The sequence below is a fragment of the Neurospora tetraspora genome (genome assembly GCF_033439725.1).
Source record: "Neurospora tetraspora strain CBS 560.94 chromosome Unknown B0H65scaffold_1, whole genome shotgun sequence".
Lineage (NCBI taxonomy): Eukaryota > Fungi > Ascomycota > Sordariomycetes > Sordariales > Sordariaceae > Neurospora > Neurospora tetraspora.
The window spans coordinates 6,560,399-6,584,120 of NW_026944383.1; the positions used below are offsets into that span (position 1 = coordinate 6,560,399).

General features: G+C 49.7%; 2 protein-coding genes across 2 annotated transcripts; both read right to left on the reverse strand.

Moving 5' to 3' along the window:
• Positions 1-467: 467 nt before the first annotated feature.
• On the reverse strand, positions 468-2,668 carry B0H65DRAFT_414934 (MFS general substrate transporter; the record flags this gene model as incomplete). The annotated part of the gene is made up of 2 exons (XM_062823954.1): positions 468-1,936; positions 2,053-2,668. 2 exons carry the CDS (start codon positions 2,666-2,668, stop codon positions 468-470), a joined length of 2,085 nt encoding a protein of 694 aa, XP_062687169.1.
• Positions 2,669-8,858: 6,190 nt separating this feature from the next.
• On the reverse strand, positions 8,859-14,790 carry B0H65DRAFT_416847 (uncharacterized protein; the record flags this gene model as incomplete). The annotated part of the gene is made up of 2 exons (XM_062824058.1): positions 8,859-14,234; positions 14,329-14,790. 2 exons carry the CDS (start codon positions 14,788-14,790, stop codon positions 8,859-8,861), a joined length of 5,838 nt encoding a protein of 1,945 aa, XP_062687170.1.
• Between the last annotated feature and the right edge of the window lie 8,932 nt (positions 14,791-23,722).

The window sequence follows — 23,722 nt, forward strand, 5'->3', positions numbered from 1 at the left end:
TCAACTGGTCAAAATCTCGTCATAGGAGTCTACCAAAGTCTCCAACCCGAATGGAACGAACTGTTCATCTCATCAACTCCGCCGACTGCCCCAACATTCCCCAAACCAATCCCCCCTCACGTTCATGCAGGTCACGAAGGGAACAGGAACCATAGAGTTATCCAAAATCATTTCCGCATTGGAGGTATCATGATCATTAAGTAATACGCCAGTAGAATGCTAAAAAGTCAGGCCCGCCCGCCTTGCCCGCCTAAAAAGAACAGGAGGAAAAACTTCATCCATCCCATCGTGCCAGTATCCCCAGGACTTCTTCATGTCCATGTCCGGCCCAGCTCCGTGTTGTCCATTCGACTCCCTTTTTGGTTCGAATCATTCCGTTGTTCTCAGTTCCCATTAACATTTTAAATTGTGGGTATACATCTCATGCAAAGTATAAAAAAGCCAAACCACCACAACCCAACCCTTACTTATTGCTCCTTTTCACTCACGGGCCGCGTCGAAGACGGGCTCTGTGTCGTCGAAGGGCTTTCAGGGCGGATCTTCTCCTCCGTGACCTCCTTCGAGTTCGCTCCCGAAGCGAAGGGGGGCGCGCTGCTGTTGTTCCTCGACCTCGAGTAGTTGCTGGGGCCGGGGGAGCCGTCGTTGACAAACATGCCCTGGTCGGTCGTGTTGCGGAAGTAGTGGTGGACCTGGTCGTTGAAGTCGTCGTGCTCGAGGTCGTCGCCCATGGTGTTCTGGCCGTTGACCTCCTTCTCGCGGCGCATGCGCTCCTTGCCGGCCCACTCCTCGCGCATGTCCTCGATCTTTTGCTTGTGGTCGAGCTCGGGGTTGTAGTTCTTGCCGACGCCGCGGAGACGCTCCCAGAGCGACAGGTGCATGGGGTGGATGGCGATGCCGTGGTAGTCGTCGGGCTTGCCGGCGCGGATGTAGCTCCACCGCCGCTCTTGCTCCTTGAGATCAAGACCGGTGGTGTCGGGGAGGAACATCCAGGTGAGGACCATGCCGGCGAGACCGAACCAGGGAACGACGTAGAACTTGGTCTGGGTGTCGATGTAGTTGTACAGAACGGAGGCGAGAAGCGCACCAGCCTTGCCGCAGCAGGCACTGAAGCCGTGGGCGGAGGCGCGGATGGGGGTCGGGAAGACCTCACCGGCGACGAGGAAGGTGACGCTGTTGGGGCCGAACTGGTTAAAGAAGCTGGAGAGGAAGTACATGGCCTGGAAGGACTTGATACCGGCGGGGCTGGTGTAGTACTCCAACTTGAAGGCGGGAACGACGAACATGATGAAGCACATGAGGAAACCGACTTGCTGCATCATCTTGCGGCCATAGAAGCGGTTGTCCATGAGGAGCGAGGCCAAGTAATAACCGGTAAGAGAGATGATGACGTTGTACAAGTTCCAAATCCAGCCGGTCATGACGGAGCTCGAGGGGCCGCTGATGACGGAAATGAACTGAGACTGGAAGAGCTTGTTTCCGTAGAAGAAAACGTCGTTGCAGAACCAGCAACCAGCCGTGGCGAGGAGCCGGCCACCGAAGTGCTTGGTGGTCATGGCGAGGGAGTCGTAATCGTAACCGGTAACGTTGCTCTTCTTCTTGGCGGCAATAAGCTGTCGGCTGGCGTGGGGCATCTTGTAGGTTCTGTAGTAGACGAGCCAAAGGGTACCGACGGCGGGAATGGCGAACGACAATCTGAATGTCCACTGGACAGTGGCTAGGCCATAAGGCCCGCCTCCGCCACCGCCGTGGAAGATGAGGAGGAGGATAATGAGGAGGGCCTGGTTGATAAGCTGACCCCAACCCTGCATCAAGAAGGCGGTAGTAACCTTGCGGCCACGGTGAAGACGATCGTTTCTGGTGGAGAGCTTTCCGGACGAGACAGAGTTTTCCATGGAGGAGGTAGCAGTAATGGGATATTCACCACCGACACCGAAACCTGGAGACCAATCCTGTTAGCTTCGCGCGTAATGCGACTTTGCGCCTTGGGAGGGAACGTACCGTAGAAGAAGAGAGACCAAGCATAGCAGATAACCCAGCCCTGGAGGGTCAAACCCCAAGAAGCCGTGAGCATGAGCAAACCGACAAACATGATGGCGGCATCCTGAATGAGACCCCAGCGACGACCAATCCAATCACCGATAACACCGACGACCAACTGGCCAACCATGATACCGATAACCTCGAGATACGTTACGGCAGCGATCCAGTTGCTGCTGCACTCGGTAGCGCTTGTGCCCCAGCATTGCGGCCAGGTGGCTCTGAAGAGAGGCTCAATGTTGCCGATACTGAAGAGGACGTAGCCCTCGAGACCGAGACCGGCACCGGGAAGGACGGCGTTGCGGAAGTACCACGAGACGGGGCTGAGAGGGTCCTTCTTCATCATGCGGCCGATGGCCTTGAGCTCCTGCTTCGCCTCCTCATTCTGGACCTTGTTGACGAAGGCTATCCTTTCGCGCAAGGGGAGGTCGGCCCAGTAGGTGCCGTCTTTTGTGTAGATGTCGTCAGGGTGTGTGAGGTAGGCGAAAATGGCCTTCTCGTGGTCGGGATCAGGGGTGACGCCGAAGGGCAGCTGAAGGGCCTCGTCACCGGTGGCCGGGCCGTGAGGCACGGGGATCAGACCCGGCGTAGGGTCGTGGTGAACGTCGGGACTCATTACGTCGTCGTCCATGTTGGAGATCTGAAGTGGTTGTATATGGGTGGGGTATATAAAGATTAAGAAGAGCTTTATAGGACAGCGAGATGGGGAAAAGATATCAAAAAGTAGGTATAAGGTTGGCTCCCCTTTGGTAGGTAGGTAGGTCCTTGGAAGGCGTCAAGGAGATACGGGGGAGGCTTGTCCTCTTGCTCGAGATCCCAAGACCAACAGCACAGCAGGCGTGTTGATTCTGGAAGAAAGAGAAGGACAAAGGGCGCTGGAGGAAGAGATATGGATATGAGACTCGATGGCCACAACGCCAGGACCCGTCGCGAGTTCTTATGGCAAGAGGGGGATGGAAGAGCTTGGGGATGGTGCTGGGATACCAGCCGTCTCTTTCTGATTTGGGATAGCGTGGATGTTGTGTGGACTGGTGGAGGGACTGGAGGAGCGAGACTGGAGAAAGAGTGGAGGGGTAGCAGTACCTGTTTCTGCACCATTATTCAGCACGCAAGAGGGGTACAGCTACCTCGACTGATTGAAGGACAGGGGAGCAGTTACAAACGACCACGCCGAACGCTCGAAGGAATGGCCTTGTACGAAATCGTGGTCGAATCGAGCACTGTCATTGGCAGATGTCAGAATGGAATTTTTCCTCTCAATATCCAAATCCAACAGATGGAGGCTGTGGGGGAACGGGGCTCATGGAGCAGTCGCAGACCCTGACCGCTGACATTAGTTTCCCCGTGCGCTTCCGGCATTGTTTTTTTTTTTCTTTCTTCTCTGGACACGATGCATTGGATATTCTGGCATCACAGCCAAGGATGCCGGTCTCCTCTGAAACCAATGGGTATTCATGGCTTTAACTACGAGCTTCTTAAAAGAGCTGCATGTCTATATCTTGTGAGACGGTCAGTCTTATTCATCTGTTATCCGGAACCGTTAGAGTTGGGTTCCCTTGTGACGGGACCCTTGACGGATGAGAGTATCACAATGTCAAAGGCTCCCGCAAAAAAATGAAAAAGTTGGCGATCGATCAACAACGCCTGTGCGGACAGGCAGGGACGGACACGTGCTCGCTCGCTGCGCCCACTAACAGTCTAACACTGATATCACTGTCATCATAGCGCAACGCATTTCCAGTAACAGTGACGCAGCGGGGGGCACGGCATGAAGTGATAGTATTCCAAGATATTGGAATCTTGGTGCCACAGCGGCGGTGCTGAAGCTTCCTTGTTTCAACCACGACGTGCAAGAGACAGAACGGAACAGGAAGTCTTGGTAGTGAGGTCAAGCTTTGTCAAGCTTTTGCCGCCTCAAACAGACAGCCTCGGCAGCCAACCACCGACGGCCCAATTCTCTCAAGCCGCATCGGCATCCGCCCGTTACCGCGGTATCGGGGACCGCCACCAGGCTGACTTTGGTGATAGAGCACACGACAGACGACACGCGACACCGACCTCGACCGACCTCAAATCTAGCGATGGATTCTTCAACGGATTCTTTTGACTCCCGAGGAGTCCAGCTCGTCCAGGACCTCCTGGATGTCGTTGATGCACGGCCGAATTGTGGATCGTGGTAGACGAAGCCAAGATACCAAGAAACGATAGAAAGGAGGAGCATCCCCCGAAGAGGAAGACACACACGCGACATTTATTCGACAATTTGTTGTCACGATGCCCAGAGATGCCCAGAGATGTCGCCCAGAGGGTGAAGAGCTGTGCCATCGTGCCCTCCTTCCCCCTTCTGCCGCGTCCTAACGAAGCTGACCCACACATGGCATGTTGGCTTTGTTGACTTTGCCAGCCTCGCCGGCCAACCACGATGGAGCTATGCGGACTGCGGGCGGCGGCGACGGCGGACGGAGTCGGTTTGTTTGGACCGTCCCTCGTCTTTTCCGTGTAAGTCCGTTACGCGACACCGTGTTCCCCCCCATCCCCCCTTTGCCCCAGGCTGCAAGATCTTCTGGGTTGCATCATTTTTGGAGTGCGCTGTGCGTGCAGCGTGGTAGCGTGGCAGCGAATGCAGTCGAATGCAGTTCGGATCAACAGCCTGCAGATTAGCTCGCTGCTTGTTCGACGTGCCTGGTGCGCCGCTGGGGAGTGCTGGCAGCTGTGTTTGGCGGCGTCTGGACTTGTCGCTTTTTGGTGGATTGCCATTCACGACGTCGAGACCACCCACGTGTGTCGATGATTGGTTGAAACCAAGGGCGAGCTCTTTCAACCTTCTCCGCACGAGGGGCAGACCCTGAGATGTGGGGCCGAATCCTCAAGGCCGCATTTCTTGGCGCCCATCAGACCACCCGAGCCCCCGACTCGTCGGTCGACGTTTTTGCAAGGATGCTTCGTCTAAAAAAATAACCAGCCGCCCAGAATCCAATGCCACGAAAGCTTATCGATTGGACTGTTGGACCGCACAATTGGAAATGCAGAATCTGCCGCATGTGGCTCGTGCCGCGTCCGGCATCTCTCGCCTCACGACAGCTTCACAAAAAGTTGTGCGCACCTGTGGCTTGGCAGGCCAAGCAGTGGTAAAGCCGTGATGTCATTTGCTGCTTTCCAGCCTCAAACCCCATTTTCGTTTATCGTCGACAATCTGTCCTTCACAATGCTGTCGCCGCCTCCGCCGCCCCCGGTTTCTCCGCTGACCTCGGCGAAAACAACAAGTGGGGGGATGGAAAGTCTCAGCGGCACGACTGACTTTTTGAGGGATTGGATTCCGGAGTCGCTCTCCACAACGGACTCCGATATGGATGGAACCGGCCGTGGATTTCGGGGATTTTTGGAAGCCCAGAAAGCGGTCAAGAAATGGGGAAAAAGAAGGGGAGCTTTTGTTCCATTCCGATGCTAGCCCCGACGGGCGCCGCGAGTTCACTCGGCCACTTTTCATTGACAAAGCTTCGATATGGCATGTGCTCACGACAGGTCGACAGGTCGACAGGTGTTGTTGAGCCGCACAACTCCGTTCTCCGTAGGGCAAATCACAGTGGAAGTCAAAGTGGAAGCTCGCAATTTCGGCACATGAGAATGATCCGTCCACAGCAACCGAGAGATTCCCAACCCTTCGGCAAATTAGACGACACAACTTTATTTCGACCTTAAGCTTTGTACGCTCATCAAACTCTATTGGGACCAATCGTTGTTCCATCACGGCTTGTCACAATGCGAGGTGGTGATGCTGTCAGACATGACGCAAGTCACACAGAGAGGTCATTCAGAGCACCGCGCACTGCAATACTGCATTGTAGCCGGTATCCGATGCACTGGTTCGGCATACCCATCCCATACCCATCCCACACTTTCAACTGCCAGACTCCAATTCTCCGTGGTCCGGATGGATCCATCCACCCATCCATCGACCACCAGTACCGAGTACGTAAAACAACCTCCGCCTTCTCCGTGATGATGGTGGTGGTGTTCGATGGCCGATGATGACCCACGGGGTTGACCGAGCGATTCCCCCGAGCCGAACCCAACCGTTCAACCGTTCCCCTCGTGAGAACGAACAAGCGCGAGGACGACCGTTCATCCCAATGCCCTCTTCCCCGGTTTCCCCTCCTCACAACCTCATGTTGTCAAAGTTAACCACTCACTCGGTACCAAACTTAATTTTTGATCACGCCTGCCCCCCCTGATCAACCATCATGAACCTCTTGCGAAACGTTTGGTTGTGAGGCTTGCTAGCTACATCCCTCTACCACAGTACAGTAGCTACGCGCCATAACCCCAAAAATCCATGAAAATGTCCGTTAATCTTCAACCAACTGAAAACCCTTGTCATGGATCATGATGCCCCCCCAGCCTCCTTCTCCCCAACTCCCCATGGCCCCAAAGTTCCCCCACATCGGATCTAAATCCAGCTCCGTCCAGCTATGAAGCGCTACGTGTCACACAACTTTACTCCGACATCACCACTACCTTTTCCTAAAAAAGCGCCCAAGGGTCCTGCCTAACATAAACATGGGGCACGTGTGTTGTGTCTCGGTTGAGATCTCCAATGCCGGTGATGGTGGTAATCTTTAAACCGGGGGAGATATAGAAGATGGAATTGGTTGCTTGGCAGCAGATCGTGGCGTATCTCGCGAGACATCAACCGCGCTTGCTCAACGTCGTCCTCTCAACCTCAACCTTAATCGTACCCAGTAGATACGATATTGCTATGCGCCTCGCTTGATATTTGTCCAGCTAATGTTCAAAGAAACTGGGATATATCATGAGGAGAGTACGATGAATAATGGGGATATTCACTTGATATACGAGTTATCAAGTGGTTGGACAAACTACCCCTGAAGAACTTACCTAGTCGGATGGGCTAGTTACTATATTGGCTTGGTTGCTTGCTGGCTTGCTGGCGATGGATGCAGTTAACCTTATCTTCACTTCATACACTCACATATCATGGTATGGTGGTGATGGGAAGAGATCATATCATATCATCCATCTTTTTTGGGGTTGAACCCCCGTTGAAGAGACAAGTAATAAAAAGCTGGCAAAGTCGAAACCTTTCTCTTCTGCAGCTAATCTTTTCCACGATCGATTTTTAATCCCTCGAGTCTGTCCGTTTCTTCACCTCCTCACTCCCTCGCTCCGTCATCTCCTTAACCCCTACCGGACTGACTGGTATTGTAACCTCCAGTCGTCGGTCGGGACGGATATCCCAACCGACGGAACATAGCACTCACTACCTCTCCACATGAAGCCCCCCGAGGCGAGGCCGAGATGGTCTATGTTGTCCAACCACGCTGGGGGGCGAACTAGAAACGGTACTGAATATTAGTCGGCGACGGCGATTACACAAGATCAAGTAGGTAGATCCATGTACGGTATCTTACACGGCATCTCATCATCTTATCTCACTTTATCTACCAATGTCAAAAATCTCTCGAATATCACATCTTTTGAGAAACTTTCTCGATACTGAAATGATTGCGGTTTCACAGGCGATTAATCCCGCGAACGAAATACCTTATGCAGTTGTTAACGCTTTATTAAGATGAGGCGGGTGGGCGTCATCGAGCATTACCCGCCGCCGTGTTCAGAGACGCACGCACCTTCCTCAGAAGCACCAGTCAGACAAAGCTGCCCGTCTGGTACTGATCGATGCCAGTGATGCCAGTCTGTACTGACAGTCGCGCCTGCCATGTATATCATGCACGATTTATAGGCTGTGGATACACTATATGTAATTTATGGGGGCGGGTGGTCTGGTGGTGTGAGCAGATATGTGCCTGCCTGCCTGCCTGCTGCTGTCACCTGGTTGCTGCTGCTGTTCGTACTTTGATTTCTCATTTTTTATCCAGCACCTAACCTTGTTCGAATGTGCGGGTGTCTGATCCTTTTTTCGTTAATCACTAATAGAGGGGAAGTTCTCGACCCAGTGTTGAAGCCAATTTGGATGCCCTTTGGGCATTTCATCTCGGGAATGTGATGGTGTGTACCAGAGAAGGAAAAGGGGAGATGAGTACATGATGGTTTAAGTACAGGTATGAAATATAATCAATGCCGTTGTTGGCGATATTAGCTTGGATCATGTCAGTCAGTCTTGAATCCAGTAGTTCATATCTCATTCTGTGTAGATACAATCGTGATGGCCGATGGAGCGAGTTCTGATTTTCCATCGGCAAGCCCGTAACCGTTCAATTTTGGCTTGCGTGTAATAACGCTCGGCTCTTCCCTTTCTTCATTGGTTATATCGGGTGGGAGAAGCATATCCATTTTAGTCGGTCGGAGATATCCACGTCCACCCACACGTCCACCCACACACCCAACTCGTCACTCCTTTTGGGTAACACCTTCCCTCTCTTCCTCCCTTTCAGCCAATTGAGTTATAAGAAGTTTTCATACCTTCCATGTTCACATACCTACGCCCAATGACGCTCCAAATACCTCTGCCTCGGGGTCTTTTTCGTTCATACACACATCAGTTATACGACATCATAAACCATCACACAACGCTTTGCACGCGACACACAAGTCAACAACACTTAACATGAACATGTGAAAGAATTTCCGAATGATAATGGATGGTAGATGATACAGGCCTTGTTGACTAATGTTAGACCGCCCCCCAATAACGCCGCGCTTTGGATAAAATACGGATATGACCCCAAAGAAACACCCATAAAGATAAGGAAAATGCGGATAACGATGTGTTGTGTTATCTCTAGCTGAAGTAGTATGTTTGGGTTGATCCCGCTTGACTGCGCTTCTGAGCACCAGAGCATCTACTGATCCACCGACCGGGAAAGTGGACGAGGGGTAGGCTCCTCATCTGCTTCGGCTCCTTCCTCCTCTAGCTTCGACAGAGATATTTGGCGAGGCGTTTGCTCAATGTGGAAGATTTTCCTGCCCTCTGTTTCCGGCTTGAGGTCAGGAGGCGTAGAGACAGTGGCGGCAGCGGCTCCCTCGTCTACTACAGCTGTGTTTAGAGCCAATGTTGCCTCTGCGGTATCAACAACAAGCGGAGGAAGTTCCATTTGCACATCGGTGATGGGAGTGACAATCTGGGCTGTCGGTGGCCCGAGTGTAGCGCTGCTGGTGCTCTCAGAGTCATCAGTGGCAGTCATGCTGTCATGGCTGTTTGCCCGCATCATTTCAATTCCCAACTTCGACGATGGTAATGTGGATTTGGGGCGATGGTGCTTGGAAGGATGCGGTTCCTGTCCGGGATTCGCCTGACCAGCACCAAGCTCCTCATCCTCGTCATCGGCAGAGTCGATGCAGCCCTCAAGCCTGCGCTTCTCGATGGACTCTCGTCTTGCTCTCAACTTCTCGAGTGAGCGCTGTGGCACTGGTCCTTTTGTTTTGCCTGCCAAGTGCTCCATCTGCGCTGGTGCGGACTGCTGCGTTATCAATGGTCCGTGTACTGGTGGTTTGGATCCATCATTGCCGGTAACTAGAACCTCCTCTGGGCCTGAGATGCCTAGCCCGCCTTCGCTCCAGTCACCAGTGGCCTTGCGGCTAACGACTACAGGAATGTCGTCTGTTGCAACAGATTCAGAGTCGCCGAATGTTGAGCAAGTTGACTCCTCCCTGACGCTACCACCGGAGTGGGCTGTATACTTCGAAGAGCCGGATGCGGATACAGGGCTGTCTTCCAGGCGCAGACTCTCTTGTCGAAGGCCTGATGGTATAGGCGGTGGTAAGCCCAGCGACAACATCTGGGCCTGACCGGGCGAAGCGGGCTTCCACTGGCAGAAAGTACTCAAGACCTCACTCAACTTCGAAGAACTGATCGGCTTCTCTATAAGCGAATCGAAGTAATGCGGAGCGTGAAGTTCCTTGAGATACGCCGTGATAGCAACGATAGGAGTATGGTGATTTTTGTTCTTCGTTTCGCGGACCATTCGGGCAACGTCAGAGCCGTTGATGACTGGTAGCTTGAACTCCATGAAAATGATATCGAACTTGATGTCGCTCAAAGCATATCTGCAAGCTTCCTGGCCCGTTGACGCCGAAATGGTCCGGCAGCGTAGCTTTTCCAAGAGCTTCTCCATCACCATGCGAGACACCGGGTGGTCTTCACAGATCAACACATCAAGCGGTCGGAACATGGGTCCATCCAAAACCTGCGACATCCGTCTAGAGCTTTGACGTCGGCGCTGTACCCGAAGAAGCGCATTCGCCTTATCCCCTTCGGTGTCGGATGATGATGGCGACATATCGAAGACCTGACTCCTGCGCTTATGATGAGCCAGAATGTCGGCAGATATCGGACTGCCACTGCCTTCTTGAGAGCCAACAGTGAGGGAGCGAGCACGACCTGTAGATGGGCCGCTATTGTTTCGAGGACTTGACATCAATGTGTGTCCAGAAACAGTCTTTTGTGGGGACAGAGGTAAGGGAGGCAAGACGAGCCGCCCGTTTGACGGGGAAGACGCAGTAATCGTCGTGGCCGCCTTCTGGAAAGTAGGTGGAACACGTGGCCCTTCCACCGCAGGCTGGATCGAGATTCCCGATTGGTGTGAAAGGCTGGACGAGTTACTGGACGCCTTGCGTCGACCTTCCGCGCCTTGGCCAGCCACAAACGACACAAGGAGGGGTGAAGAAGGTTGTGAAGCTCTGTTTGGAGAGTTCGAATGTCCAACACCAGAAGGTGACTGGGGACGATGAGATGCTTTTGCAGCAGAGAGCGTCCTCTGCACGGGATTGGCGATTACTGGACTGCCTTCCAAGGCTCCAATCTGGCCAGGAGTGCCGATAGAGCTCAGCCCTCCAGGACTAATGGGCTTGGTCTGAGACTCTGCAGCCTCTGCCCGTAGTCTTTGTATGACATCCTTGTTCGCCTTTTCAAGAACAGCCAGGTTTTTGAACGAAAAGTTCCCGAAATCATCGGCAGCAACTGGCTCGCTCAAGCGTCTGCTCTTCAAATCACGAACATGAGGGGGAATATGAAGCGGCATCAAACCTCGCTTCACGGTGTTCATGCTGGAGTTGACCTGGGACCTAACCTTTGCCAACGCATCATGCGGTCGGTCATGGTAATCAGATGCTGGGGCTGAACTAGGAGGTGAAGACTGGTCTTCCATTTCCTCAGCAAATGACTGGAGGACCGCACCACGCGAATCAAAGTATTCAGTGTCTTCTGGATGCTCCGGTTGGGGAACGAACTGAGCATCATCTTGCAACAATGTATCCCAATTGACACCCTCGAACCACGGGTGACTGCGAATTTCCTCGCCTCCTGACTGAAACTTGTCTTCGCGGTTTGCCCCAAGCCGCTGATGAGGATCCGAGCACAACAACTTGTTGATCAGATCTCTGGCCTCTGGTGAGATTTCCATGTCACTGTCATCAGGAAACTCCAATCTGCGAGCCAGGATGTTCTCAAAGACTTGTTCCGCCTCAGGCGCATGGAATGGGGGGATTCCATACAGAAACTCGTACATGATGCATCCAACGGACCACCAATCACTTGTCTCGTCTTGAGGCTCTCCCCTGATGGTTTCGGGGGCCAGGTAGTCGGGTGTTCCGACGAAGCGGCGATTGGTATCCTCGGGGTCGAAAAGCGCCCAATTCGGCGGGGACAGATGAGGTTGTTGTGGAGGAGTGCCTCTGTTAGCGTCTATGCTGCTCTGCGTGGTTGCATGGGAGAGCGAGACAAAGTCTGGGGATGCACCCTCGTCGGCTTCGCTACGCTCGCCAGGGGACTGAACGGCTTGAGGCGGGACGGAATGAGTGTCGTTCAAGGACAGGTTTGGAAGCATATGCGACAATGCCTCGCTACCGCCACTGTCACTGCGGTGCGCGGATAACCGTCGAGGTTCTTGAGACAACACCCCGAGGTTGAAATAGGACGGTTGTCCTAGGCTGGCACCATAATCGCTTGGCGTCATCTGGGGGGTTGAGAGAGGGGAAGGGATGCGAGCATGAACGTCGAGAGAAGTGGAACGAGATGATGCGATCGAAGAGGATCGAACAAAAGGGCCTTGCTTGAGCAAGTCTGGAGCTGCGTCGGCGCCATTGTTAAGAGCACGCTTCTGTCGACCAACGAGACCCATGCGCGAGAGGCCAAAGTCAGTCAACTTCAAATGTCCCTTTTGGTCAATAAGCAGATTGTCGGGCTTCAGGTCACGGTGAACGATGCCCCGACTATGGAGGTGTTCGACGCCGAGGATAACCTCACCGAGATACTTCTTCACCCAGTCTTCGGGGAGACCTCCCAGTACTTTGATCAATGATGCGCAGTCGCCACCATTTAAATATTCCATCACCAGGTAGAGGTAGTCCTTGCTCGAAAATGTCCAGTACAGCTTTGCGACAAAGTCGCTTTCGCCCTGCCACATCATGATGGCGCGTTCTGCCTTGACATTGGTGACCTGGTTCTTGGCTACCATGTCGGCCTTCTTCAAGACCTTGATCGCAAAATATTCGCCGGTCGACTTTTTCTTGGATAGATAGACGCTTCCGAACGCACCCTTGCTGATGGGTTTGATGATCTCGAAGTCCTTGATCGATGGGGGGACTGCTTTGGCTTGCGGAGCGCTAACGACCGCGCTGAGACGGGGCGATGGTGGAGGTTTAAAGCCAAGGTCTCCGGTTGATGCAGACACGGCTGCTGAGGATTGTCGCCGGTGATGATGGATACTGGGAGGGGTTGGGGAAGTAAACTCACTGCTCGGCAGCATCGGTGATGCCTCGGGCGAAACCAGGCTGTCAGAAGGGAATGGTAGATTGCGCAATTTGTGAGGTCGGAGGGGCGACGACGGTGGTCCGTTTCGAGACGGGGATTCCTGTCTTCGAGGAGATATCGTTCCTGGAAGAATGAGGCTCCTTCGGTGGTGTTGTCGGGAACTTGCATGCCGGCGAAGGTCACTAAACTCAGACAGCGGTGATTCCGTTCGGGTTGGCATTCTCGAGGCAACAGAGGAGGATCTGACGCTTCCGCCATCGCTATCGCCAGCGTCACTTTCCAAAAGCATGGATTCTCGTCTCGATTGGGTTGCGCTGGTCAGGTTACCGAGTGTACCCCGATTGGATCGAGGCGTAGGGCATCCTTGTGGACTGCTGGATCGCGTAGACTTAATCGACATTGATAATCGGCGGCTGGGGCGATCTCCCGAAATGTGGGCCTTTTCCAAAGCCATTGCCAGTGTTGAAGGAGCATCGAAGGACCCGGGGAATATCCCTTCCTCCTGTGCAGGCGTCGCTTCTTCGTCCTCAGTTTGCTCGAACTCCTCTTCTTCCTCCTCTTCAGTAGAGTCACTGAGTCGACCAGCGGCTATCTTGGCAGCCCTGCGCATGGCCTCATCAATACAGTCCTGGACCATGATCGCAAATTCGATCCGAATCCTCTCGGCATATTCAAGAATCCTGCGATGGCGGAAGACAGCTTCAACCTTGGCCTTGGCAACGGTCTCCGTATCAGTACATAGCAATGCAAGACCTTGTTCTTGTTCGAGTGTATTCGTGCCAGGTGTTTCCCATTGCATCACCTGGGAGATACGGCCCTCTGACTGGGGCGACTGCGTACGAAATTCTGCCGGGTTTTGTGTAGACTCCTTGATGGCAGGGGTGCTGATCTCGATCGCAGTGTCGCATAGATCAAGGAGCAGCTCAACAATCCGGGCTTGTGGCCGACGGATAGCAAAAGATCTGGCTCTCGAATGTCCGAATCCGGATGATCTGTCCCTCGACCGGCCCGAGTTCGAACTTGGCGATGATGTCCCTGGGGACGATGTCGTCGATGTTGGAGGACCAATGGGCATGCCTTTGTACTCGGCAATCGGCAAATTAGCCGGGTCTCCAATCAAAGTGCGGCTATGACGCGCCTCGAGGGCGTCGAGTACTTTGACGATGGCGTGACGGTGATCGATCAGACTTTCCTGGGTCATCTGAACATCCATTTCCGCTCTATGCTCCTGTAGACACAAATCGGTGTGCTTTTCGAACCACCAAGGCGGGATCTGGCGTTCGCAAATACGGCAGAGCACTGGCGCTGGTGGAGGATGACCATTCGGATCATCTAGTCCGGACTCTGCAAGCTGGGTGAGATAGCTGGCGAGAACCTCCGCTCCTGAGCCGAGGGATTCGACGATGAAGGCTGGTAAATCGATTTTGATCTCCCGCGGTGCTACCCACGGCCGAATCATCCACATTGTCTAGGAAGAAAGATGGTTAGAATTAATTGATAAGAAGAACGGTCATTGCCTGCCCCTCTAACACATATCTCGAAAAAAAATGGTGTTCACTTACATGACTGTCTTTGCCAGAGGCGCCATCGTAGATCATGATACCTTGTGCCTCCACGTCGATAAGTGTCGGCTCCTCTGCTGGCTCGATGGGGGTAAGCCGAGACAATGGGCCGACCTTGACAGTAAAGCGGATGAACTTTGATTTCGAGTCGTCCCTTTGCATGCTTTCGATAACATCAGCAAAAATGGATTTGTTGTCACTGACGATCAGACCTGCAATAGCAGCTCCCGTGACTTCTTCGGGTTGGGTTCCGACCACATCAACCCACGAAGGACTAACCCATCGGATAGTACCGTCCAGGTTGAGGTCCATGATGACGTTTAGGGTCTGTTCGGCGGCCTCTCGAAGGTCCTCCCTCTCCTCGCGGATATTCTCGCTGAGTGATCGCTCCATCTTGCCAGCCCTGAGCGACGATACGGCCGGCGGAGCCAGCAGGCTCGGGGCTTTGGATTGTTCCTCCATGGTGACTGAGTTGGACGACGGGGAGGTCAGGTTACTGTAGGACCATCTGATGTGATGTCAGGGTGAGGCGGCGATAGGCAGGGCGCGAGTATTTCGGCGGAGGACGCGGCGGCGGGCAAAGGTCCGTGGAAAAGGGGCTTGGGAGACTGAGGAGGTGGAAGCTGAGGCTAGACTCGTATGGTTGGCGTGCGTGCTTCTCGTTGTCTTGTCGAAGGACGTCCGGGGTGGAGCCGGGGGCTGTCTGGCAGACGTGCCAGAGCTAGAGCGCAGCAGGAGCCTGAGACATAATGTGTTTTCTTGGCCTGAGTATGTCGCCGTCGTCTAGTGCGCGAGTGGTCTAGATATCGTCGGATTGTGGGTTTCGTGTTCGTGGTCGGGTCGTGGTTGTAGTCGTGGTCGGGTAGGGTAGGAGGTGAGGTGTCGTTGAACCGTGGTTCGGTTGTTGGGCCAGCGCCGCCCGGTGCAGGTTACAGCGGGCAGCAAGCAGGACGGCAATCGGGACCAGGCGGGCAGTGGACCGACTAGCGTAGGCAGACCGTCTTGCGTCGGCGGGATGCACTAGGGTATGTATGTAGGCTCGCTCAGCACGTGAAGATGGAAGAAACAGTATGGACTGCAGAATCGTCAAAGAATGGACTGAGCGTTTCTGAAGTTGAGCGGCGGTAGATTGTGATGGTGGTCGTCGACAACAGTGGACAACACGCCTTGAACGAACAGGGGTTGGAGGAAGTGGAAAGTGGAAGTGAGTGTGCCGTCAATTTTGGGCAAGCGAGACGAAGCTTCGATTGGAAGATTGGAGGAAGTTGCGAGGGTAGCGCTGGGAGCCGCCGATTCCGTGCTCCGTGATCCGCGATCGAGTTTCCGTGCAGTGGGACAGGTCCCCCGGGCAATTGGATGGGCGAAAAGACAGAATCAAGGGGGAAATGACCCGATGATGGACGTTGTCGATGTTGTCGTGGTTGGAGTCGTCAAGTCGTCGCAAGGATGTGCCCAGAGGCCGGGGACTCTGGTGGACTTTTGTGGTGGACTTGGTGCTGAGACTCTGAGAGCAGTCCACTGTTCCCGGTGGACTCCAGCTGCTGCTGCGGACAGTCCGCGGTGGTGTTGCCGTCGACCCGTCCACTGATGGAAGTGCGAGAAGTGGCCGCCCACTGCCGTCGTGACCCGCTCCCTGACTCGAGTGGAGCCGTCCCGTGGTTCCAGAATGGCAAGCTAAAGTGGGGCCCTCTTTGTTTCGCTTCCCGTCCGTGACAGTGGCAGTTTCTCTTTTGGCTCTCCAAACGCCGGCAAGTGAAGTTGGAAGAAGACAGCAAGCAAGAAGAAAAAGAAGATGGGATGGATACACTACAAGAAATTGAACGGGTGGAAGCGGTGGAAAGCGGTGGTGACAACTCGTAACTTTCCAAGCTTCGACCGACTCGTTAATTTACACGGAACAAAACTTTCACTGCGCCTCCCCCCTCGCTCGGTACAAGGTGGTGGTTCGTGCTGTGCTCTCGTTCCTTTTTCTGTCCCGGCATTGGAACACCAAGACTCCCAAGAGAACAGCCCAACGGGATCTATCCCAGCACACCGTTGTTTTTTTCATCACCATGTTCACTACGTGACTACATACCTGCGCTACGTAAGGTATCTATGCACCACCAGCACCTACGCACCTACTCGTCGGTTAGGTGCACGCATTGGCCACCCTCTGGGGGCCAGCCATATAGGGCCTCCCTTTGGGGGCCCGCTTATAACCAGCCAACCGACTCTCATCATCCCTTTGAGAATCAGATTTTTTACATATAACGTACAAACTCTATAACAGTATAGAATTTGCACTCAACTATAACATTACTATTCTTTACTATATTATACTATGAATAATTTTATTCTACTCGTCTCATCATACTCCATCTTTTATATATACTTTTATTATACCTATATTTAACCCTAACGTTATATCCTATATGGAGAAGGCTGCCCAATATTTTATTATAGGTTAGACCGCAACTATAATCCGATTTACCACTTTATAATCCAAAGCCAATACTAAAACTAAAAATAAAGAGAAAGTTACGTATAAAAGTATAAGGGAACTATTTAACATTAATAAAATTATTATTAAAAAATATATAATATTTATTAAAGAGGACAAGGCTCTACCGATTAGTATAGAAGCACATCGACCTCTAACCCTAATTGCAAACGAAGATAAAGCTTTCAATATTATAGTCCAGATCACTAACCGTAGCCACTTCCCTTTAAATAATACCTCTCTTATTAAACTAATTAACTAGCTACGAATTTAACGGTTATACCCCCCCTCTATTAACCTCTATAAAGGGTAGCCTATAGAGTAGCGCAAAAAGTATCTAGAGTTCGAATTTAAAGCGGCTAGCTTTAAAAACGTAAAAAGAATAAATATTAAGGCTCAATTAAACTCCCTTAAAAATTAGTTTAAAGAGGTAAAGGCTGTATATAATGGCTTCAATATTAAGGAAGAGAACGTTTAAAATATAAATGAGTCTCCCTTCTAAGTAAGGGAAATTAAGGGAACTATAAAAATATAAGGGTAAATTTCCCTTATATTATTATTCCCTATATTAAATTATATAATAATAGGTATTGTTTATAAAGAACCGGGTACGTACGAAAAGGGTTATATTCGACCCCAGCAATAAGGAAAATTTAACTACTATCGATACTATATCGGCTGCGGCTAAAAATATCCGTTTATTCCTAATATTCAAGGTACAAATTATAATAAAGCTCTTACCTCGTCATCTACAATTAAACTTAATTTTACTCAACTAGCTACGTTTGTACTAATTTATTTATAAGTATAGGGGAACGTACAGGCCAATTACAAGATTAATCCAAATATAATTATTATTAATATATTAATTAAATATAATAATACTTATTATATATTATAATAAATTAAATACTTTAATAAAAATTCCTTTAAATTATCCCCCTCCTTCGATAACTATACTATTAATAATTAATTCGGTTTATCACTTAACTGCTCACCTCCTTTTAAAAAACTAGAGCCTTCTAAAAGGGATAGAATAATTATTAATTTTACATTAATTATTAAACTGAAAGTATATCGAGTCCTTTTTATAAATAGATTTAAAGCGTACAAAAATTTATATATTTTATAATATTATAAAGTGTTCGATATTATCCCTTTTACTCTCCCCTCTTATACTAATTATATACTTTAATTATTTAATATAGGGGTTTATTAAGTAGTTAAGAAGGCTTATAAGAAGGCTTTAGTAGATAAGATTGCTAGCGGGGCTGTTAATATTAATTATACGATCTTCCTAAATAATTAAAAGAAGATTAAAAAGGTAGGCTTTATTCGAAGTAATATCTCTAAAGGATAGGAAAAGATTAGTCTTTAGTTTTTTAAACGTGACGTCCTTCTTAATAAATTATATAAATTTATTAAGGCATAGTAAAAACTCTTATTCCCTAACCAATTTAAAACTATAATTCCTTGTAAAGTACTACGTATGTTAAGATTACTAACGATTTAATAATATATTAATAAATATAGTTCGATTATTAAAAAAGTCTATAATAAGGTTAGAATTACCTTTAAAGTATCCATTAATATTCAAAAATTAATATATAATTAGTAAGAATATTAGAAGCGCTATATTAAGGTATAAGTTTAAAAGTAAAACCCTTATAAATATATTTCCATTAGTAATAGAGTTTATATAAAATAGGGTTTTAATATTAAGGTTGTAGTAAGAAGGGTAGTTACTATAGAGGAAAGATTAAAAGAAATATAGTGAATAAGTTTTACTTTTATTAAAAAGGTCGCCTTCGAAGAGAACCCTAGCCTTAAATAATAGCTACTATGTAAATCCAAGGCTAAGAAGAAGGTTAGGCTTAATTTAATTAATGAGGTTAATATTCCTAATGACTATAGCCTCGTTCGTATTACTAAGAACGACTTAGAATATAATATAGTATTAAAACTTAAGGAGAGGTAGGATGAGGCTGTTATTAATAATACCTGGCGTACCCTCTTAATTAAATAATAGGGTCTTGATTATTTATATTATATATTAGAAATAAAATTATAAAAGGTTTCCTAACTTAAATAGGACTTTAATACTTTTTTGGCTAATATTGAAAACGAAGAGGATAAACTCTATAAAGCTATAGGGAAGGCTACCCTTCGTAGTTATAATAAAGACTTCGTACCTTTCAAAATATATAGTAGAAGCAGGCTAGAAAGGTTCGTAGAGGAAGCACCTCGTCGGTTAAATTCTTTTTAGGTAACGAAGGTATAAATATACCTAGTAAGCTCCTAGTTATACCGCGATACGCCTATTTAGTAAGTATACAAGTAGTATGAATTGGGCTATTATTTAAGCCGTTTATATCAATATTATACCTTCCCAAAAAAAGGTCTAAGAAGGGGAAGGAAAAGGCTATTAATATAAATTCTAATGAGGAGGAGGTTACTATAATAATTATAATAGTAGCGGGTAAGAAATTGGAGGTACCCGTAATCTGTATAAGGGTAATAGTTATTATAAACGACGATTTTAGCAACGATGGGAATTTATAAGGGGAGGGGGAGGAAGAGGAGGAATTAGATATTATATTATAAGTACAGACTATAAAGGCTTTACAATATTATAATAATATATTATGACAATTTAATTGTAAAAGAAATATACTACTGAATACGCACAATTGAGACGAATAATTTAAATCTTTTACCATTTTTTTTACTTGTATTTTGGTAGAGAAACGGATTATTGAAAATTCTGACCGTTATAGAACTTGCACATTACATATAAAAAATCCGACTCTCACAGGGACGATGAGAGTCGGTTGGCTAGCTATAAGCGAGACCCCAGAGGGTGGACTCCATACCTAACCGACGAGTACGCACCTACGCAACACCCGCAGAGCAGCGCGTTTTGTGAGGGTGCAACAGGCGTGAACAGGGTGCCATCCAATGCTGGGATGCTTCCCGTCGAGAGCGGGGGGATGAGCTCAAAGCTGGCCAATCACACGCGCATCTCCTTCCACTTGGCTGCTGGACGGGACACAATGACGGGACGGGACCTATCATCGACCACACTCTGAGACTCTTGACCAGAGGTACAATCTGGGGTCGACGTTGAGGTTCCGGAACCATCAACATAACCTCCCCCTACAGAGAGAGTCAGGGGCTGTTATTGTTTTTTTTTTCCTGAGGTGGTGCAGGTCACGCTACCATTCTACCAACCACTTTTTCTCTCAAACTGCCCATCATCGAAAGGTGCTGTTTATTCGAGATGATAGAGTCCTTGTTTGAGCTTGAACATTCTATATACTCTGTATAATAGAGCCAACAGTAAACAGGTCAGTCATATCAAGGTGGGTTTGTACTTTGTTTGTCGGGTCAAAGAAGCTGATCAGTTCGAGTCGTCATCGTCGATCTAGTGTAGGTAAGAACAACTTCAATCCGTCCAAACCTCAAGGTTTTGGGTTTTCATGTCTGGTGATTCCAACATAGGAATCTGGCCGGTTGCTTGCCGTGGGCGGTGAGAAAGAGAATGGCGCTTTCCCTTCCCAGGCTCTACCCCGCCAAATCCCACCAATATCAACTATAACACTTTCAGACGGGTCACGTTGTCTTGCATTTCCACTTCGTTTCTTCCACTTCCCCCAGTCCCTCGGTCCTCAACAATGATCTCAGCGTAGATCCCCGGGATGCCATCCAAAAAAAAAAAGAGACGACAAGGTTCAAACACCTGACGTGCCATCACATCTGCATTCGGTCGGCCTGTCTGTTTATCTTGAGACGGATCCCTTCGGCAACCCGGGGAAGCCAGGATAGATGAGATACTGCAGCCAGTCTCGCCTATGCGCCAGAGTCTCACTCTCGCTCACTTCTTCCACTTTCCACTTCTTCCATCCGCCTGCTTCCATGGCATCGCCGTGTGCGGGTGGTGGCTTCTGCTGGCTGAGGTGATGACAACCACCACGTCTTGCATGACGCCGTTGCACGAGAATACCCTACCTATAGGCTCTCGAGCCATGGCACACTTGAGGGACCTCCGGCTTACCAAGTACGTGCCTGTCTGCATGTATCGCGTATAACTTCGACCGTCTTTGCGAATCGGATCACTTCACGGTACCTTTGCTTGATTACATACAGCCATAACCGAGCTCTCCTCTAGACGGTAATCATAGGCCAAGCCGGAGATACCTCCCTGCCTTCCATGGTATCCTTTCTTGTGCAGCTTTGGCAGGCCAGCCAGGGCCCTTCATACCCCCCTCCTCGAGCATACGCAGTAGATAGGTAGGACTGCCCAACAGTCTGGCCGCTCGCTTCTTCCCGCCGTCAACGGAATTGACGAATCGTCTCTGAGCTGCTTACAAGCGATCTGATAAAAGATAGCGGTGACCAAGCGGCCTCCGGGCGGCGATGGATCACGGTATTCGATGAGGAATTAACCAACTCATCTCCGGACTATCAAAGACCTACCCTCACTGAACTACCCCTAGCACCCTACGCTAACAGCGTAGCGGCTACGTTGAGTACTCTTCGAGAGGCAACTATGTGAGTTCATGAATCCACAGCTCGCCAGTTAGTGGGGGGAGTGACAGGCCGCGTTTCCTCCCAAGACATTGTCTCAGCATTCTAGATCTGCGTCGCTGTACTCCGCACGCATACATGGCAGTATCTGTATATGACGGCGTTCGGATAGAAACTGGTTGGCTCGAAGGGACTAGACCAATGGACACAACGTATCGATTTACCTAACGATGGTCGTTGACCCCTCATTTTTTTCTACCATCCTACCTGCAGTCGGCTACGTCTGGTGATGGTGTGGCACTTGCTGGCATTCTTCGAAAAAAGCCACCCAAGAAGAGATCTCGAACGCTTTGACTGGGATCAAGGGCCAAAGAAGCCTGATGAGAACAGAACTACAAGCCTACATGGTAAGGCAAGTTTACTGATCCCTAGTATGAACTATACAGACAGCCTCTTCGAACTCCATCAAGTAAGACGGCCAAAAAACTCGAAACTACTAAAACCAAAACCTTGATCACCTCTCGTGGACCGTGCCCAGAGACCTCCCGGCTTTGTAGGGTTAACAAAGCATCAAGGAATCCCGTGGATATATGACTTGGCCTCGAGCGAGACAGAGACAAACCTGCGCAGTAATAAAGAGGGCCCGGATATAACCAACATGTGGGGACAAGTTCTTTCTCTACAATGTAGGAATTGACCAGGTTTTCTATGTACAGCTATAACAACCTGACCAATTCGTCCTTGGCCACTTTGACCTGATCAGCGAGCACATTTATTGCGCTTTTGGCAAACCTACCTACCATCCTCCGGATGCTTCCCCGATCCCTTCTCATGTCGCTCGGGGCAGCACAAAGAGACAAGTCAAGCACACCGTACGTTTTCCATCTCAGCATGGGACCACTAGAATTGCACAGACGTTACACTCACTACGCCATAGGCAGGGAGGGGGCTTGGATGGGTGCTACCAAACATGCCACTGGACGGATGGACGCCACAGTCATGGCTGTCTACGTACCAGTTGAAACGACACCTCTGTTTCTCTCTCGAAACATCACAAACTACCGTAAGCCGCTGTGATAATATGGTTTACAAATGTCCATAAAAACTTAAGACGCTGGTGAGAATCAGAGATGGCATCCAACCACTGGAGAGATTGCCTCTTTATTGTTGAAGAGCAGCGGTATCACGCTCTGACTTTGTCCTCGTGATTCCTACAATGTTAAATTAGCATTGGTAACTATTGAAGAACCCTCAACGATCATCTCCCATCACCTTCGACTAGCCAATGCAAACTCTTTGATGACGAAAACATGCCAGGATGTCTACGGCTCGAAGAGAACCTACCTAATGGGGCGACCGTAAAAAGACTCCTTTTCCGTCCGGAGAATGTTGCCCAATCTACAAAAAATTGGTTAGTAAATGGTAAATGGTGACAAACTTGAATCAAGACCCACGTTGGTGGCAGATCGGACCCGAGGGATGCGATCTACCCATTCTCCCTACTTCCCCGCATTCATGAAGAAAAGCCCTTCCCGAAGGAGAGTTAGTTTGATGGGCTCAATGGGGAGGATCACTGACATGCGTGAGTGGGCACGTGATGACCATGACCAAGAATGATTACTCGTTCGTTTGTCTACTTGTCATCGATCTGGCAAAACAGCATGCTGGAGGGGCTAGTGAATGGTGACAAGAAGAGAAATCCAGATTGGGAGATGGCTGTCATAAACATATTGCTGCCATAAACATCCCGGCAAGACATCCTGCAGACACTCAACGAATGTAGTCCTGACAGGTAAAACACAGGACTTGCCTCCGGTGATACCAGCTTACACAACACTAGGCAGTACTAGGTGGAATCTGATCCCTTTCTCTACTGTGAATGTTGACAAAGTGTTGACAAATGAGGGCACTTGACCAATATTATCAATGACAACGTGACAGTCTGTTGCCGCTTCAAACAAGTTTTATCTGATCGAGAGAAAGACTGACCTATCATCCAGCTTTTTGACAACATTGGACAGCTACCAATCTTATGTGACTGATTGGTGCGTATATGCCTCTAGACTGGTCGAGGTCTGTAGCCCAATCCGATTGACGTGAACAGGAAGAAGCTGCTTCAACAGCCCACGAGTCGGTGATAAGAATCTCAACATTTGTCAGGAAACTTGACTGTTGTTGAGATCCGTATCTGGTCTTGTGAGATCAGAAATGACGAGTTTTCGATATCAGCCATGCTCCCCTCGAGCTATAGCGAAAGTGACTCGGTCGACTCGTCCAGGCCATACTCCGGCGAGACAAAGCGTTGGGCATGAGGTTGAAAATCGAAACTGGTTGAAGCAGACCAAGGAAGGTGCGGTGAAGTTGTGTCTTCCAAGAAAAGCTGAG